General features: G+C 43.1%; 2 protein-coding genes and 1 pseudogene across 2 annotated transcripts; 2 read left to right on the forward strand and 1 right to left on the reverse strand.

The window, feature by feature from the left end:
- The first annotated feature begins 1,120 nt into the window (after nucleotides 1-1,120).
- LOC142209445 (CCN family member 5-like) lies at nucleotides 1,121-11,440 on the forward strand. The gene is made up of 5 exons (XM_075278433.1): nucleotides 1,121-1,211; nucleotides 3,469-3,685; nucleotides 5,770-6,021; nucleotides 6,959-7,128; nucleotides 9,618-11,440. Exons 1-5 carry the CDS (start codon nucleotides 1,158-1,160, stop codon nucleotides 9,837-9,839), a joined length of 915 nt encoding a protein of 304 aa, XP_075134534.1. The 5' UTR covers nucleotides 1,121-1,157; the 3' UTR covers nucleotides 9,840-11,440.
- Nucleotides 11,441-13,473: 2,033 nt separating this feature from the next.
- LOC142209446 (P2Y purinoceptor 1-like) lies at nucleotides 13,474-14,708 on the forward strand. The gene has a single exon (XM_075278434.1). It carries the CDS (start codon nucleotides 13,509-13,511, stop codon nucleotides 14,562-14,564), a length of 1,056 nt encoding a protein of 351 aa, XP_075134535.1. The 5' UTR covers nucleotides 13,474-13,508; the 3' UTR covers nucleotides 14,565-14,708.
- A 4,656-nt stretch (nucleotides 14,709-19,364) lies between these two features.
- Nucleotides 19,365-19,489, reverse strand: LOC142211075 (small nucleolar RNA SNORA17; annotated as a pseudogene).
- Between the last annotated feature and the right edge of the window lie 813 nt (nucleotides 19,490-20,302).

The following is a 20,302-nucleotide window of genomic DNA, read 5'->3' on the forward strand; positions in this document are numbered from 1 at the left end:
CCATGTCAGTGTCATACACTATGTTTTCAGACAGCTTAAACTCTGATAAGTTTGTTGGGTTTGTAATGAATTTATTTGACCTTAAACAAATCTTTGGACTGAATCACCTGAGCCTGAAACTGAATGAATCTTCACAGGTTTGCCCATCTCTTATCATTACATAGAGACCCACAGCAGGACATTATAGCACAGTGACCCCCAGGAGGATATTACTACATAGAGACATCCAGGAGCACAGTACTACATGGAGACCCCCAAGCAGGACATTACTACATAGAGACATCCAGGAGCACAGTACTATGTGGAGACCCCCAGGAGGACATTACTACATAGAGACGTCCAGGAGCACAGTACTACATGGAGACCCCAAGCAGGACATTACTACATAGAGACCCCCAGTAGGATGTAACTGCATAGAGATTACCAGCAGGACACTACTAGATAGCGTCACCCAGCAGGACATTTTGTGGGGTGCAAGTATAGAAACTTAGGGACTTGTGATTTTGGTGTGAGGGAACATTCCTATTGTTGGAAAGGACACCAAACTTCTGACAATGATGTTCCTCATATTAGGGAGCTAACTAGGAGGGGAGGCTGGAAATATTGATCTTAGAAGCTCATCTTATGCATTATTAGATGTATAACCACCCCCTTCCCTTGCAGCATTGCTAGATGTGGATTGTGTAGACTCTGGGGGAGCAATGGTTCTCTAGTTCTGTATTGTAGAGAAGACACTCCCCGGCGTCCCCGCTCTTCTGGTCCCTGTTTCATTATCAGATCTTTTTGGACATTTGCCCTGATTCCCAATTGTTTCACTCTCTGCACTTTCCCCATGTCCTCCTGTATACATAGGTGACTATACCACCAGCGACTGCAGACTGTCATCCTCAGCAGATAGGATTGCTATGGGCAGCAGCTTCTGCCATGGTTATTGTGTCTGGTTATGATTTATCTTGAAGTCGGTTTGTGAAGACTTTTCAGTTGAGGTGAGTTAAAAACATGAGCTGAAATGAGAGACATTAAAAAAAGAAAAAAGAAAATCTTGTCAAGAGTCCAAAGAACTTGTGTTTATACTGCTGCCTGTGAGTAACATCCCAGCTCTGCAGCCGTACACAGCCAGTGCCGGACCGTCCACACAGCAGACACAGGCTGCTAGGATGAGGGCAGTATGCAGGGCAACTCTGGTGCTTCTAGCCTGCACTCTATCTCAGGTAAGATCACCTGGGCTGGGGTTAGTCTCGCTGGGATGGATTAGTCTGATTGGGTTGGAATTAGTTTGGTTGTGATGGATTAGTCTGGTTGGGATGGATTAGTTTGGTCGGGATGGATTAGTCTGGTTGGGATGGATTAGTTTGGTTGGGTTGGATTAGTCTGGTTGTATTGGGATTAGTCTGCTTGGGATGGAATAGTCTGTTTGGATTAGGATTAGTCTGGTTTGAATGGATTAGTTGGGTTGGATTGAGATTAGTCTGGTTGGATTGGGATTAGTCTGGTTGGATTGGGATTAGTCTGGTTGGATTGGGATTAGTCTGGTTGGGATTCGTCTGGTTGGGATGGATTAGTCTGGTTGGATTGGGATGGATTAGTCTGGTTGGATTGGGATGGATTAGTCTGGTTGGATTGGGATTAGTCTGGTTGGGTTGGGATTCATCTGGTTGGGATTGATTAGTCTGGCTGGGTTGGGATTCATCTGGTTGGGATGGATTAGTATGGTTGGGATTAGTCTGGTTGGGATGGATTAGTCTGGTTGGGATGGATTAGTCTGGTTGGGTTGGGATTAGTCTGGTTGGATTGAGATTAGTCTGGTTGAGATGTATTAGTCAAATTAGATTAGAATTAGTCTAGTTGGATTGAGTTTAGTTTGGTGGAATTGGGACTGTTCTAATTTGGTCAGGGTTAGTCTGGTTGGATTAGAATTGGATTAGTTGATGAGTACTTTTCCCAAAGGTTGGTCCCTAAGGCAGGCGATGATTTCTTCTCTTCCTTCTACATGTAGATTTGCCAAGAGACATCCTAGTATATCATCTGATTAGAAACTGGAAGGAATCTGATGGTACAAGTAGGAGGGGATTATTCCGCCTATAGTTGTCAGACTTCAGTATGTCTTATTTTCAGCTATAATGAAAGTGAAGGACATGGCAAAGAAAATGAATAAATAGGCTGCAGGAATGGCGCCGAGCTAATGTTTAAGCTCAATATGATGTAAATAGTTTGGATTACATGACATATATAAAACTGAAAACTGCTGGAGATAAAGTAGATCCGAAGAAAAATATTAGACAATTAGAGATTCTTCCAAAACCAACCTCTATATAAGGGGTGGAACGAGCAGTAAAAGGGTCTTTAGTTTATAGGGATTTAATCACTACTGCCTGTAGAGAAGAAGCATGCGACATTCCAGATAGGGAAGGCGATTTATAGAGGAGTTCTCAGCACCGAGTAAGAGCAGGAATGTTTAATTCGCAAGCCTTGATGAGTGTCGGTGGAAGGGTAAGAATTGGGGGATGTGTTCTGTATATGGAACTGATCACCTGTATTCCCACAGTTTCAAAAGAGAGGACAATCTTAAAGAGGACCTTTCACCACCTCCACCAACTCCAACTCATCGCATCCTTCAATAGACACTCCTCAACGGATTCCAGTGCACTTAGAATTTTTTCTCTAGCCCCCACCGTTCCTGAGCAATCAGTGCAGTTACTCTCAGCTTAATTATGATCTACAGTATGTTGTCACGTGGGCGGTCCTTGACTTTCCACTTTAGTCTATGACTGCCCACCTGACAGTATAGAGCAGGGGTCGGCATCCCGTGGCACATGTACCAAAAGTGGCACGCGAGGCTTATTTCCCTGGAATGGGCAGCCAGAGTCCTCGCCCAGCTGTTTCGATCAGATCAAACACGGGCAAAACAAAACTGCTTTATTACACTGTAGGGTCTCTTCAGACCCCAGAGTATAATAAGTGGATGGCCATGAGAGGTGACAAACATTACAAAACAATGTTACTCACCTTCCCTGCGCTCCGCAGCTGCTGTGTTCTGTATGACACTTCTGTCTGAAGTAAGAGACCACTGATAGGGCCTTAGGGGTCATGTCGGCATCGTTATGTATAATGACGCCAACGTGACCTCTGTGACCCAATCAGTGGTCGCTGACTTCAGGCAGAGGCGCCGAAGAGATCACAGAGCGCAGAGAAGGTGAGTAATATAGATTTTTTTATATTTGTCACCTCTCTTGGCCCTCCAGTATAGAACATAATACCATGTGCAGGAGCCAAGTGAGTTTTTGACCTCCTGATCCTTTTGGCTCTGGGAGAACAACTCCTAGCAGAGCGATCTGACAGCGACTTTCTTCCCTCTCCCTAGTTAACTTATGTGCCCTACTTGGATGAGCTGAGGGTATATGTGTGTGGCATCAGGGGACATCCAAGCTTCTCAATGCACTCACTTTACATATTGTCCTCATTTTACAGATTTGCTCACAGCTTTGCAGACGTCCATGTACCTGTCCCTGGATTCCAGCGCCTTGTCCTCCTGGCTCAGTCCTAATCTTAGATGGTTGTGGGTGCTGCAAGGTCTGTTCACGACGCCTTGGGGAGCCTTGTGACCAGATTAACCTGTGCGATGAGAGGCAGGAGCTGACCTGCGATTATTCTACAAGTATTAATGGAAAAGAAGGAACCTGTAACTGTAAGATCCCACCACGCATATCCCTAAGTCATCACTGTGAACATGTCAGACGTGCTGCCCTTGTATGATGTTGCCTCTTAGATCACCAAGTGTGGTGCCACATTCTCTAACAAAACCAAGAGAGATCCCAGAGTATAATAACAGCAGTATTTGTTAGGGTTCGCCCAACAAATACTTCTGCCGTGGGCCCGTGGCCTTACTCACCGATCTCCACCCCTTACCACGGCCTCCTTAGATTCTCCTTCTTCCCTCCAGGGGGCCCCAGTGATGTGTTATGGGATGCATGGGGCACCCTGGAGGGCAGAAGGGGAGCAGCCGTTATCAGGAACAGGGATTGGTAAGGTAATAGGAGTGACCCCAGCAAGTAATGGCCTATGAAAAAAAAAAAAAAGCAGCTGGGGCCATCCCGGCCCCTTAAGATCATGGGCACCGTGGCAGCCGCTACAGATGCTACCATGGTACTTACACCACTGGCTACTTGTTATTATAGTCACACATATTATATACTTCATGTTAGAGGATAACCAGGGAAAGTAAGAGGGCGTTGGATCCCATCAGCAGTGTCCGTGGCTATTGTCCGTACAAGATTTTAGCAACGGACACTAGCTGGTCCGTCTGAAGTTTCCATTCATTTCAATGGGATTTTATCTTGTGTCTGTTTGTGTCCATTTGTGCCCGTTTACACCTATGGCTGCCTTCACACGGAGTAACGGCGGGCTCAATTTGAACTTACTTTTACAGGCATAGAAATCCGAGGGTTGTGTTAACGTTGCACTTACGTGGAGTTTTTTTTACTATGAGCGCATACGTGGCGTTTTTTGCTCGCGTACACGCTCCGTTAAAAAACGGGAAGCGTGTACGCGAGCAAAAAACGCCGCGCATGCGCTCATAGTAAAAAAAAAGCTGCGTAAATGCAACAATAACACGACCCTCAGATTTCTACGCCTATAAAAGTAAGCTCAAATTGAGCCCGGCGTTACTCCGTGTGAAGGCAGCCTATTGTCTGCTTTTTCAAGCGGACAAAAAAATCCTACATGCAAGTTTCCTTTATTTTTTTAACATGGAAGTCTATGAGCAATGGACTTCTAATGGAGACTAACTGATAGCCATCCCTTACTTTCCGTTATGATAGGTGTCCTTTTTTTTTTTTTTTTTTTTTTTTTTTTAAATGGACACCTTCTGAACAGAATCCAACAGTAGTGTGAATCCAGCCTTAGGGAGCGTTCACACTACCATCGGTGTCCGACAGGTAGTGTCCGCTGCTAATGTCTGTTCAAAATCTTGTGCGGACATTAGCAGTGGACACTAGCTGTGTCCGTGACATTTTGCACTGATTTAATTGGACATCGGGTGCGTTCTTTTACAGTCCGTGGGTGTCCTTAAGTGTCGGTTCCCAAAGATGTCCAACTTTTCAAGCGGACAGCAAAAACCTACATGTCGGATTTTGCTGTCCGCTTGAAAAGTCGGACATCTTTGGAAACGGACACTTAAGGACACCCATGGACTGTAAAAGAACGCACCCGATGTCCAATTAAATCAGTGCAAAATGTCACGGACACAGCTAGTGTCCACTGCTAATGTCCGCACAAGATTTTGAACAGACATTAGCAGCGGACACTAGCTGTCAGACACCGACGGTAGTGTGAACGCTCCCTTACATGCAATAAGTTCACCTTGATCAAGAAAGGAAAACTCACTCTAGCTCCATCTACTGGACAGTAGCTATTTATACATCAATGCCTGGTTTTCTAAGAAACCTAGTGACTTAGTTTGAACATCTGCAGACATCTGTTTGGGGTTATTGCCTATCTTCAGTGTGAAGCCGGGTAGTGGCTTGGCTGGGTCAGAGGCCATAGATGTGCTCAGAAGGGTCTCCTTAGGGTCTCCAGACCTTGAGATGTGTAGAGTCTAATAGACCACACCAGTATTTCTTGGGCGATCCTGTAATCTGCCCCATGACTACTAGCCTCACAATGATCAGATATAGATGGTGACAGCCTGGTTTGATATAAGACTTTTCTTACACAATTACTGACATTACTTTGGTACTATTTCCTGATGTACGTGACATGAACTCTCCCCAGATAACCAGGGCGGCAGCTGCAACATTGATGGGAAAGTCTATGAAGATGGAGAAACATTTCAGCCCAGCTGCAGAGTCCAGTGCACATGTATAGATGGCGGTGTAACTTGTATTCCACTGTGCAGCGAGGACATCATGCTTCCAAGCCCAACATGTCCCTATCCTCGAAGAGTCGCTATCCCAGGGAAGTGTTGTCATGAGTGGATATGTGATCAACCGCAACACACACAGCTCCTAACCAATGCAGGACAAGGTACAGTAATGAACAATGGGGTGTTCTCTGCTTCACGTGACTCGTGGCTACAGCATAACCTTAAAGGGATAGTCCTGTCACCTGTAATCACATGACCGCAATATAGCTGTACATGTGGATTATATGTTTGCGGCACACCATGGCTAGAATCCTGTATTAATCCATATCGACATATTACTTTCTCCTATTCTATGTAGTCACTGATACATGACATCCTTAAAGCGTATCTAAACTTTCCATGAAATCCTCACTGCTTCTGTATGAGGGACATGGGTGTAAGGCTGTATGCATACAACCGTATGCATGTGCCCGGTCCGTTGCAACATGGCATGGATGACATCCATGTGCCACCCATGTCTCCACAGCCCCAATTACTTCATCTAGTGGCTGTAAAACAGGTATAGGGCCTGTCTTGAGTTTTGCCCTGGACTCACTGCCGCATACACAGGTCCATGGTAATACATGGTTGTGTATATGGGGCCATAGAAATAACGGGGTCAGTGTGCTAATCATGAAGAACACGGCCAGGACCCTGACAAAGTACATGGCCGTGTGCATAGAGAAGTTGATCCTGGAGAAGGTGGGTATATCATACAGCAACTAGTAGTGGTGAGTCCTGAGAATTGTACGCGCTGCTCACCCTCGGGCCCTCCTGGCAAACAATGAACACTTCCGTCATTGGTTACCAGGCCATCATCATTCACCAATGGGCACCAGCATTTGTTTGTCCGCCACTGTTTTGAGCTTTCTTGGTCACTCACCATCTAAAAGCATCCTGATTGGATACGGTAAATGGCTTCCTATGTAATTGGCCCCACTGTGTTTGCTATTGGGAAATGAAATAGTGAACCCCTAAAGGCCGGCAATGATATGAGTGGTGACGGCCTCCATATATTCCTACAAATAACTCTTTCTTTATATTATTGTGTTTTGCCAGGCAGGGAGAAGCTTAACTGTCCTGAATGGAGCACAGAATGGGGATCTTGTTCTACTGACTGTGGCATGGGGATCTCTGTAAGAGTGACCAACCAGAATCCATTCTGCAGGCTGGAGAGCCAGAGCCGACTTTGCATGGTGAGACCATGCGGAGACTACTTAGCTGGCAAGGTAAGAGTTAATGACGGAATGCTGAAAACTCTGAGCATAAGTAATGCGTGACAAAATGTGCGCCCCCTGTAGGAAAAATTAGGATGAAAAAATATATATATAATAAAATAAAGTTTTTATATTGATGAAGGGGTCCTTCCATCTATACAAGATAACTCGCAGATCGGTGGGGGTCCGACTGCTCCGACTCACACTGATCAGGACAAGTGGGAACTATTGCCCCCCAATCTGAATATTGGGGTGGTTGCAACATTCAGTACTGGGTACAAAACTCTCCCACTGTCCTTATCAATGGGCATCTGCAAATTATCCCCTTTCCTATATATAGGGGATAACTTGACTTGATGGGAAATCCCCTTTAAGATTATGATCACATGGGTGCGGTCGGCACCTCTCTGCATCTTGTGCCAGCGGGGCAATGAATTAAGACTGGTGGAAGAAATGTATAGGGGCTATTCCTGGTATAGCTGCACTATCCAACTCACTTGGGTGAGATGAAGCTGCAGCAAAACCCTATGACTGGTAGATGTAATACCACAGTCACTAAGAAGAAACCCTTTCAATATGATGATCAGTGGGGGTGCCGGGAGTTGGACCGCCACCAAACTGATTTTGACCTTAAAGGGGTTATGCAGTTTTTTGTTGTTGTTTTTTTAAATATATGGGCCAAATAACAAGATGCATCAATACAAAACACTTCCTAATATATATCCTGCTTAAATTTGACCTAATATATTTGATATATTTTCAGGTCATTGGCCACAGTTGTGATGTTTCATTTGCAAGCTTACTATTCCCCCTCCCTGTAAGCAGTTCAGCCAGCAAATGAAACATCACAGCAGTATGTGACCACCTTACCCCTCCAAACCAACATGTGGGAGTGATTTATTTCCTGGAAAGATATGTAGAGGAGAATGATGCCTGACGGAATGAAGGATTCAGCTACGAGACAGACACTGTGACACAAAGCAGACCCTGTAGCAGGGAGGGAATTTGCACATTGGGGAGAGTAAAGAAGGCAGGAATATACAGAGAGTGAGAGCAGGCAGATGAATGGGAAATGTAGTTTGTCCATCACATGTCGAATGATTGTCAAATGACAAGTCGTCAGCCCTCTTAACCTTAACCATTTCACTGATCTATGATACTAAGTAGTCTCTTCAATTAATAATATATTCACTGAAAAAATAGAAGACATCAAAACTTCACCTTTAATGAAGCGATTAAAAATCTATAGCCACATCTACTGTGGCTATTATAGCTTACTTTGAGCTTATTATTTGCCCCTGATGAATCCTTATGGAGGAAACGCGTAAGTTGCTTACATCATTTATTTTGTGCATATAATAAAGCACAATTTGTGTTACCAGAATCCAGGTTTCAGTCCCATTTGTTTATTTTATGACAGAAATGTTATTTTCTTGCTTATCGTACAGAATTCTGTCAGTTTTCTTCTGTATTATATAATAAAATTCAGAGCACCATGATAACGTTCTGCGTAACCACATGAATTTTGGGAAGTAAAATCAAACTGAATTCTGTGTCATAAAATGAATTGTGTGAGATAAAATCTATTTCGGTGACACAAAAGTTATATTTTGTGCAACAAAATGACATTGTGTGCTTAAGTTGGGTCCCTACATTGTGAATACACCGCGTTTCACATTGCCTGCAAAGTGAATGGGGTTTTGTCAAATGCCATCCACAAATTGGAGACAAAAATCTGCAGCTGAAATTCTGTGATTTTAGAAATGTAGAATGTCAACTCTACCTAGGGAAAAGCTGGTATAATAATGGCAGGAAGACTTTGTTGCTGTGGTACGCAACATTGCCTTAGCCTGAGGCCTCATGTTGCAGAAACACAGCTTTTTTTGGTGCAGATTTTGCTGCGGTTTTTTTGAGCCACAGTCAAAAGTGTCTACGAAAGCAATGGGAAATATATAGGAATATCTTATACTTCTATCTTCTCCTCAATCCACTCCTGGCTGTGGCTCAAAAAACTGCAGCAAAATCTGCAACAAAAAAAGCTACGTTTCTGCAAGGCTAAGGCCCCACGGGTCGGAAACCACCGCGCTAAAGCGCTGCGGGAACAATTGCAGTATGAACGCATTGCGGTTCTTCCCGCAGCACTTTGAACAGAAAGTTCACAGAGTTTCTGTTACAATTATATCTATAGGAATATAGGAAAGCCGCCGGCGTTTCGTTAGATATAATTGACATGCTGCGATTTTGTAAACCGCAACAGTTTTGGAAATCGCAGCGTGTGCGCGCTGTGAATTTTTCCACACAGTGGGCATGGGATTCGCATGAACTTTACAACACCACGATTTTTACGGCGCAGCCACATCGCGGTGTTTCCGGCCCGTGGGGTCCCGGCCTAAAATAGGTTTTGGGACACAATATGAATTCTTTACACACAAAATATTCAGTATCAAAAATGATTTGGAATGATATGAAATGGCGTAGTCTGACACTTCTTCTTATTTCAGACAGGAGCGTCTTGTGTCCCCACCCTACAATCTTCTCATCCGGTCAGGGTGGAGTTCCTGGGCTGTATCAGCGTCCGCAGCTTTCTCCCCAAGTTCTGCGGCTTGTGTGGTCTAAGGAAATGTGTCCCACATCAGACGGCGACAGAAATGGTGGAATTTCAGTGTAAAACAGGATTAACCAGGAGATTAATGATGTCCATCGTCTCATGTGTCTGCTACTAGAAGACCAGGTGAAGACTCCCGTGCAAGCAAGTCATGCAGAACGTCCAGGCGCCTACCATGTGATGTGCCCGGGCTCAGGCAGAATACGTACTGATATTAGTCAGACCCGTCTGTCCCATGAGGCGACTCCCAGCACAGAACATCACCTAAAATGATCGCGACTACAAAATGTGATTGTAGTCTGTAACCATGAAAACACATAGTTCTGCATAGGAGCTGTAGGCACAAAACGGATGGAAACTTATAATCATCAATATTTGCCAATTTGCTTAATTTATTACTTTGGATGCAAATCTGGTTACAATGGAGGAGACGGGGTAAAGTCTCACCCCTTCATGTCTCCGCACCTTTAAAACGTGTGGTGGAGCAAATGTTGTGTTAGAGAGGGCCGAAGATAAAGCCGCATGAACTGAGCTTGAAACGTATCTGTTCTACACATAAAGCGACTTAAAGGACCGGTTTGAGATTAAAAGAAAGGAAGGGTTTTATTTTCAGTCCTGACATTGTGGCAGATCAAGTGAGTTGCAATACCAGACACAGCCACAGACAGGAGGGGAGCCGTTTCTGAAATGTAAAGCAGATCCTTTCTTCGAATATCAAATAACCCTTTAAATCCTTAGTCCACATTAAGAGGAAGACTCCAATTTAGGGTCTCAGTTAGGGTGCAGCTTCTAGCAAAACTGACTAAAGAATGTTCCCAGCAGCACAGAGTATTACAGAGGAGCTCGTGCTGGCTAATCTTGTCATTTTTGACATGATATCAGCTTTATCTGCACATGTAGGGGAGCGGCAGGCTTTATCATCATGAGTCCTATGGACTATGGAACCATTGTATTGTCCTGCCATGTGAGGCCATAAGTTGTGCCAACTATAAAGGGAAACATTTGTGTATGAGGAGTGAGAGGAACAACATGAGCGGGATAGTGAAGTGGCGCAGAATACAGAGGCGGAGCCCGAACACGGTAGTATACAGGGTAATAAAGCATTTATGGCCGCCATCAATCATTTACCCGAGCAGGAGCTTTGTGTCAGGGGTTTCATATAAAATTCTAGAAAACATAACACAAATGATTGGGATCAGAGAATAAAGACATTGTCCTCCTTTATATGAAGCTGGGGCGTAGCTATAGGGGATGCCGAGGTAGCCATCACTACCAGGCCCAGGCGCCTCAGGGATCCCAAACACCTCAGAAGAAGACCCCCACTATTATATATTATTCTGCAGCCTCGGATGTGAAGGCCTATCCCAGCGGATCCTGTCATAAATGTGTGAGCTATGGAGGAGGAGGAGGACACTGGTGCAGCCAGTGAAGGACACGCTGAGGCTGCACTACTGAGACTCTGCGCTGTCTGTCAGGGCCAATATTGTCATTGAGCTCTTGTCACAATGAATACGGACAATTACTTGCATATATGTTTTTACACAAGGTCACTGATATAAAACATTAAAGCAAACCTGTCAGGTGACATTTCTACGAACAGACGCACCATCAAAATGTGACAGCAGGGCACGGTCTATGGCGGCGTCTAGGGGAGCGCTCTCTTGCTGAGCTCGGCCTAATGTTTGACTGTTGTTTGTCCCCTGTCAGCGGTTACTGAAGAGTCACCACCATGTATCCGCAACGTTTACTGCAGTAAAGAGTCTCAGCAGGAACCAAGTGTCTTGTGTGTCCTTTATCACCCATGGGCAACTCCAGGTAATGCAGAGTCAGAGTCTAGTCAGGACATGGCAGGATGAGGACCTGGAGGAGTGTGGTGCCAACTGCGACGGAGCCCAGAGAGAGCCAGCTGGTGCCTGTCCACATCTTACATAGCAATGATATATGCAGCATACAATGGTGAGAAATTATGGAGCAGGACTTCAGAGTAAAAAGCAGAATAGATCCTTACAGGACTCTTAGGAGAGACAGTGAGAGTCCTGTTTAACCCCCTCAGGACTGCGTTCGTCGTCCAGTTTGTGCAATGCGGCCACTTTCCATCTTCGGCCCCACGAAACTGGACAGGAGACGGAAACCCGGCAGTCACCTTTACAAACCCATTCGCTTGAATGGGTGACCTCCCGTGTGCGTCTTCTGCCTTAAGAAACCGGTTTTTTAACCGGAGACAAATAACTAAGGCGACATTTTTAGAATATTGAGCCTGACATTGCATTTGTTCGATCTATTCCTGACTACTAAGAATACATTTGGTAATCTTCAGCTGCTCATGGACAACTGCAGACTGACCTATGCTGGGTATGTGACCCCTGCTGACAACGTCCCAAGCTTGTTTCACCAGTAGACTGGCATCTTCAGGGGCACGCAGGAGTTTTTTGTGTAATCTACACCAGATTTCATTTTTTATTTAAAATATTTAAATAAAAGTAAAGTTTTAGAAAATGGAAAGTGGACTTTTTAGACTACAGGCAAACAGTATATAGAGATTTGGATATGTACCTGCTCCACTATCTGCAAACACTTGTTCTTCATCATTGCAGGGTAGAGTTCTGCTTGGCCAGGTGAGAGGCCATTGACGTGGGTCAGGAGGATGCCATGTCCCTTTGTACAGACTGGCTTTACCGGTCACCTTTGGTCATAGCCTAATAGACCTCACTGATATCTTGTCCTATATGTACAACAGAAGTGGAACTACCAACATAACAGGTGTAGCTGCTGCTGTGGGGCCCACGACACTAGGGGGACCAGCCCCTGATTTTCATATTCATTCAAAGTTTTCATATTCATTCCTGATTGGTATGATACATCTCAATCAAACAGAAAAAGTTGAAGAAGTTCCATATATAGCCAGCTACTCCCGGTCCTGTGTGGTAACCTTGGGGAGCTGTCTTGTAGCAGCAAGCTAGGCATTTGTTTTTCTTGCACTCATCTTGGATACAGGCGCCATCTTATCATATAACATTATACCAGTTTCAAGCATAAGCAACTATATCTAGCATTCAACTTTTAAGGATAACAATGTTTTTTCATACATTACATGATTATAAACTTGACAGAGGCTCAGAAAACGGCGTCATGCCATGTGGGGGCTCAGCAAAGGGAGCATTATACTATGTGGGGGCTTGTAAAGGGGACATTATACCATATGAGGGCCAGTAAAGTGAGTGTTATAACATGTTGGGGTCAGGAGGCCTCAGTCAAACGTTTGCTATGGGGTCAGTATTTCCCAGTTATACCCCCGGTGTAACGTGATAAAGATTGTGATCCAGGAGTGGATTAGGACATGCTGAATGTAGGCAGAAGAGACCCCACAATCATTGCCCCTAGCGCTCCAAGGACCCCAGAGCCATCATGTTGGTCACCCTTCTTTGTGCTGGTTAGCATTCATTTATCGGCCACATGGATGGCCAGAAGTAGTTTGGGTTTTTGAGAGACAGAAGCGTGCGCATTCTGTACGTGCAGTAGGTATGTCAGTCCTATTCATATGCACATCACAGGGAATGAATGGTGATCTAAAAATAATAAAAGTAAAAGTAACAAGGACTGAAGTGAAAGTGTCTGTGAGTGTGAGGAGTGGCCGCACCAAGGACAGCCAGGAGTGTACAGACTGGAGGGAGGGGCTCTGCTGCCTGCCAGATGTCAGCTCTCAGCACTCCGGCACAAGCACCGCGCTCTCCATGCAGACTGCTCAGGGTCTCCATCTGCAGCCCCATGCCTACTTCCACACTCCATCATGGAAGAGGATTTCTTTGAGTCACCCATAACTTCTGGCAACTTTAACATCATTTCAGAATGCAACGTCAACAAAAGTTTCACTTTTCGCTACTTATCTTCTGTTTACCTGATTGTGTTCCTGGTTGGATTATTGGGCAATGGGTTCGGTCTATGGAATTTGTGCCTAAACTGGAAGAAATGGACGTCCCTGAATGTGTTTGTGTTGAACCTTGGCATTGCTGACCTTCTCTATGTGGGGACATTGCCGTTTTTTGTCTCCTATTACCTTAGTGAAGGTGTTTGGATGTTTGGTTATGGATTTTGCCGCCTTGCGCGCCTCCTCTTCCACATTAATATGTACGCAAGTATTAGTTTCCTTACCTGTATCAGTGTTCAGCGCTACCTGGGTATAGTCCACCCAATGAAAATGATGGGCAGCTTCCAGAACTTGCGCCCCTCATTGTACATCAGCATTCTCATGTGGATTTTGGTGCTCGCTCAGATCTTACCTAACCTCTTCTATACCAACGCCATGAAAAATGACACATATTGCCACGACTCGACGATCAATGAGCACCTAGAAACCTACGCGCCCTACACACTGAGCATCACAGTCACAGGCTTCTTCATCCCATTCCTCATCATCCTGGTTTGCTACACCCGGATCCTCACTGTCCTTACAAAAAACAAAAACGTGGACCCAAACCTGAAGAGCAGAAGCATCAAGCAAGTCTTCATCATCCTAACCCTGTTCGCCGTCTGCTTCTTCCCCTACTATATATTTCGGAACCTCAATTTACTCTCCAGAGTTTGGCAGCTACGGGGGACCTGCACCCAAAGTCTGAAGGATGTGTATGTCTCCTATCAGGTGACCAGAGGGCTGGCTGCCATGAACAGCGCAATTAACCCCTTACTGTATTTGGTCACCAATGAAAACTTTGTTTCAAAATTTAGGAAGATGCAGAGGAGGATGTGGTACACCCTTGTCTATGTGGCCAGAAACCATTCTCTCCCTGATATCAAGGCTGTGTCTGTGAGTGGGAACGAAGAAGAGGGAATCTCTGATGAACTATGATGAACAGGAGCCATTCCTGTCTCTATCGGGGTCACACCAGGCATTTATAGGACTGCAGAACTCTGCAAGAAAAGGACAAACCCAAAATCACGGGATTCTGACATTGAACACCAAACCCACCATATGGACACAGTGGAGAAGATGATGGTGTTAGGTGATGTTTAGTAGAGTCAGTTCTGTATGATGTCCCCTCTATAGGAACCAGACAGACGTCCTGGGTTAGGGTTACTTGGTTTATTCTTCATTACATCAGTGAACCCTAAACTGAGCTCTAGGCAGGACTGTTATAACTATATATATATACGGTATATAGCAAAGCAGTAGGCGGCAGGGTCATCAATGAGGGAATCTGATGCCAAATTACTCCGTGTCCTGCCCAGAGTCACAAACACCGTATCAGTGGATTATTTATCTTACCATCATATTGTGTCTTTACTTGCCAATGTTCTTTTATACTCCTGATATTATGGCAATAAAGTTGTTTATTGCATATTTAGTGAATGTAAGATAAAGCTTCATGTGCTATACAATATATAAGAGTAATCTAGAAGTAATATATCACTAGTATATTGTATAATATATAAGAGTAATCTAGAAGTACTATATATCACTAGTATATTGTATAATACATAAGAGTAAACTAGAAGTACTATATATCACTAGCACATTGTATAATATATAAGAGTAAACTAGAAGTAATATATCACTAATATATTGTATAATATATGAGTAATCTAGAAGTACTATATATCACTAGTATGTTGTATAATACATAAGAGTAAACTAGAAGTACTATATATCACTATCACATTGTATAATATGTAAGAGTAATCTAGAAGTACTATATATCACTAGTATATTGTATAATATGTAAGAGTAATCTAGAAGTACTATATATCACTAGTATATTGTATAATATGTAAGAGTAATCTAGAAGTACTATATATCACTAGCACATTATATAATATGTAAGAGTAATCTAGAAGTACTATATATCACTAGTATATTGTATAATATATGAGTAATCTAGAAGCACTATATATCACTAGTACATTGTATAATATGTAAGAGTAATCTAGAAGTACTATATATCACTAGTATATTGTATAATATATGAGTAATCTAGAAGTACTATATATCACTAGCACATTATATAATATGTAAGAGTAATCTAGAAGTACTATATATCACTAGTATATTGTATACTATGTAAGAGTAATCTAGAAGTACTATATATCACTAGTATATTGTATAATATATGAGTAATCTAGAAGTACTATATATCACTAGCACATTATATAATATGTACGAGTAATCTAGAAGTACTATATATCACTAGTATATTGTATAATATATGAGTAATCTAGAAGTACTATATATCACTAGCACATTGTATAATATGTAAGAGTAATCTAGAAGTACTATAGATCACTAGTATATTGTATAATATATGAGTAATCTAGAAGTACTATATATCACTAGCACATTATATAATATGTAAGAGTAATCTAGAAGTACTATATATCACTAGTATATTGTATAATATATGAGTAATCTAGAAGTACTATATATCACTAGCACATTATATAATATGTAAGAGTAATCTAGAAGTACTATATATCACTAGTATATTGTATAATATATGAGTAATCTAGAAATACTATATATCACTAGCACATTGTATAATATGTAAGAGTAATCTAGAAGTACTATATATCACTAGTATATTGTATAATATGTAAGAGTAATCTAGAAGTACTATATATTACTAGTATATTGTATAATATGTAAGAGTAATCTAGAAGTACTATATATCACTAGTATATTGTATAATATGTAAGAGTAATCTAGAAGTACTATATATCACTAGTATATTGTATAATATGTAAGAGTAATCTAGAAGTACTATATATCACTAGTATATTATATAATATGTAAGGGTAATCTAGAAGTACTATATATCACTAGTATATTGTATAATATATGAGTAATCTAGAAGTACTATTTATCACTAGCACATTATATAATATGTAAGAGTAATCTGGAAGTACTATATATCACTAGCACATTGTATAATATGTAAGAGTAATCTAGAAGTACTATATATCACTAGTATATTGTATAATATATAAGAGTAATCTAGAAGTACTATATATCACTAGTATATTGTATAATATCTAAGAGTAATCTAGAAGTACTATATATCACTAGCACATTGTATAATATGTAAGAGTAATCTAGAAGTACTATATATCACTAATATATTGTATAATATATGAGTAATCTAGAAGTACTATATATCACTAGTATATTGTATAATATGTAAGAGTAATCTTGAAGTACTATATATTACTAGTATATTGTATAATATGTAAGAATAATCTAGAAGTACTATATATCACTAGTATATTGTATAATATGTAAGAGTAATCTAGAAGTACTATATATCACTAGTATATTGTACAATATGTAAGCGTAATCTAGAAGTACTATATATCACTAGCACATTATATAATATGTAAGAGTAATCTAGAAGTACTATATATCACTAGTATATTGTATAATATGTAAGAGTAATCTAGAAGTACTATATATCACTAGTATATTATATAATATGTAAGAGTAATCTAGAAATACTATATATCACTAGCACATTGTACAATATGTAAGAGTAATCTAGAAGATGATCTAAAAAAGACTATAAGCACTATATAACACTATAACATTGTAAAATGTCACTTATAAGATATTACATCACATTATAAGCACTGTGTAATACTATAACCCTATAAGATATCACATATGAAATATAAGATGACACTATAAGCACTGTTCAACACTATAAAGTTGTAAGATATAATTTGTAAGTAGAGATAAGCAAAACAGTTCAGAACAAATTGGATTCACTCCAAATTTTGCAAAAGAAACACATTCAAACAAAGTTTAACTTTTTGCAGTTCAATTCACACAAACTAGGCGAGGATTTTGACGCTGAATTCTCCTCAAAATCCGCCTCCAAAAAAGCCTCCCAATACAACTCTATTGGGAGGCTTTTTTTGGAGGCAGATTTTGAGGCGGATTCAGCATCAAAATCCTCGCCAAAAAACTCAGTGTATACAGACCTAAAACAGTGGCTGCCATGTGGAAAGGATGACATGACCTCAGAGATCACACAGGTTCACCTGTAAGCCTTACGGACAGCCACTAAGGACTCATCAACAGTATTAAAGGTCCAGGCAGAAAGCGAATGCGTCCATCATGTGGAGAGAGATTAGAGAGATAGGGTCTCAAAGAGACGGAATGGGAGAGATAGGAAATAATCCCCAAATAATACAGTGCACAGTTCTATGGATTTGTGTAGTGTTAGGATTGGATGGATAGGATAAAATCTACATATAATACGGGGGGGGGAGGGGGTGTTGGGGCGGGGAAATAAGAAATAATCCACACAGGGCCGCCATCAGGAATTTTGGGGCCCCATACAGCCTAAGTGTCTGGGCCCCCCCCCTCCCCCGCCATTTTAAAACTACCTTATTTTGCGACATACCAATTCTGTATTACATTTCCCTTTATTTAGCAGCATTACAAGGCTTAATCAGATTCTATTTGCAGGTACAATCTGCTCCGTGTGACAGCGCCTATAGAGAGCAAACACCATCTATAAGAGCCCTCCTAATAAATCCTCAGGGCTTTTTCTCATTGCGTTTTTGGCCTCCCTTGCCGGGATACGTTGGTAACCAGTCAGAATCAGCTGTCAACTTATCCCTGCACGAAGAACTGGCCATTAAAAAAAAAGGGGGGCCTGCAGTTCTCTGTGCAGGGATAAGTGGGGAGCTGATTGTGACTGGTTACCAACGTATCCCGGCAAGGGAGGCCAAAAACGCAATGTGAACACTCCTTTAAAGTGAAAGTCCCACCCCCAAACAGGCTGTTATGCTAGTAACATAGCAGCCTACATCATTATTAATACAAAGCACACATACCTTTGGAGGTATTGTGTGCTTTGTAGTTCTCCAGCTAAAAACTTATATATTATATATTATTGCCCCAGTTCCCTCTCCGCAGTGCCGCACACCCGATGTCCCAACAATCCCCCCCCCCCGTCCACCCTCTAACATCTTTCCATTGCCCCCTGTACCCATACCTCCCAACTTTTGAAGAACCAAAAGAGGGACAAAATGTCCAGGAGGTTTAGCCCCACCCACTGTTATGTTGACTCCTCCCACTCATTAATTTTCCATTTGCCCGCACACTGTATAATCCTCCTACAGTCACCCGTAAATTATATGTCCCCCCTCCGTCTCTCCCCCAGCTTCATATACACCCTTCATCTGCCCCCAGATTCATGTCCCCTCATCTCTGCCCCCAGATTCATGTCCCCTCCATCTCTGCCCCCAGATTCATGTCTCCTCCATCTCTGCCCCCAGATTCATGTCCCCCCATCTCTGCCCCCAGATTCATGTCCCCCCCATCTCTGCCCCCAGATTCATGTCTCCCATCTCTGCCCCCAGTGTCATGCCGTCCTCTCCTTCATCTGCCCCCAGTTTCACGTTCCACATTACACTTACCTTCTCCTTCGTTCCCCCGCTGCTCTCTGCGCGCCTTTCTCTCTTACTGGCGCACAGTTGTAGACGCGATGTGACGTCATCACATCGCGTCTACACTGCCAGGTAGCCGGCGGCAGCGGCGAAGCGAGGAGCTGATACAGGTCAGCTCCTCGCTTCAGCGGCTGAAGCGAGGAGCTGACCTGTGTCAGCTCCTCGCTTCGCCGCTGCCGCCTCTCTCGCTGACGCTGACACATATGCAGCTGAAGCGAGGAGCTGACCTGTGTCAGCTCCTCGCTTCGCCGCTGCCACCTCTCTCGCTGACACATATGCGGCTCAGCCGGGTTCCAGCTCAGCCGCATATGTGTCAGCGAGAGAGGCGGCAGCGGCGAAGCGAGGAGCTGACACAGGTCAGCTCCTCGCTTCAGCCGCATATGTGTCAGCGTCAGCGAGAGAGGCGGCAGCGGCGAAGCGAGGACGCAGATCTGAGTTGAAACAGGACATACAATGACTGCTGCCGGCGCCAGGGGGCCGGCACACAGTGGCGGGCCAAAACCCGGCCCCCCCCCCCTCATTTTTTAATTTGGCCGGGCCCCTGACGCCAGTAGCAGTAGTACTGGCCTATCGGCGGCCCTGAATCCACAAATAATACAGAGAGGTCCTATGGATTCATGGATTCAAGACTGGAGAAGAAAAGACTAAATTGATATAGACAGATAGAAGACTGAGTCACCCTGTTTATGTCCCTCTGTCCCACACTCACACTATATACAGGAGACCTGCCAGGAATACAGCATAGACCGGCTGTGTGTGTACAGGGATACTGAATCTGCAGCAGCTTCATCAACCACAAATTCAATCTGAACTGTGCATAACCAAGAGGAACAAGAATAGACAATTCAGCAATGCTAGTTACGCTCTCTTTTTGTATGTACGGCTACTGTTACACCTGCGTTGGGCGATCGTCCAGGGATTCTGCCCCCATTCCACTTGATATATGCGGAGATAAAAGTCATGGGCAGAGGCAGCTACCACAGGGCCCGGGACATTAGGGGCCCGGCGACAGCTACCCCTGCTCTTATCACAGACAAACTGTTGTAATGGTAAAGGCTAAATACTAGACGCCGAAAGGACCTTCTGACGTCACAAGGTCACATGACCGGATAGGCGTGTCTTTAATTGCAAGCAGGACCT

Source organism: Leptodactylus fuscus, chromosome 6 (assembly GCF_031893055.1).
Source record: "Leptodactylus fuscus isolate aLepFus1 chromosome 6, aLepFus1.hap2, whole genome shotgun sequence".
In the NCBI taxonomy this organism is placed as follows: domain Eukaryota; kingdom Metazoa; phylum Chordata; class Amphibia; order Anura; family Leptodactylidae; genus Leptodactylus; species Leptodactylus fuscus.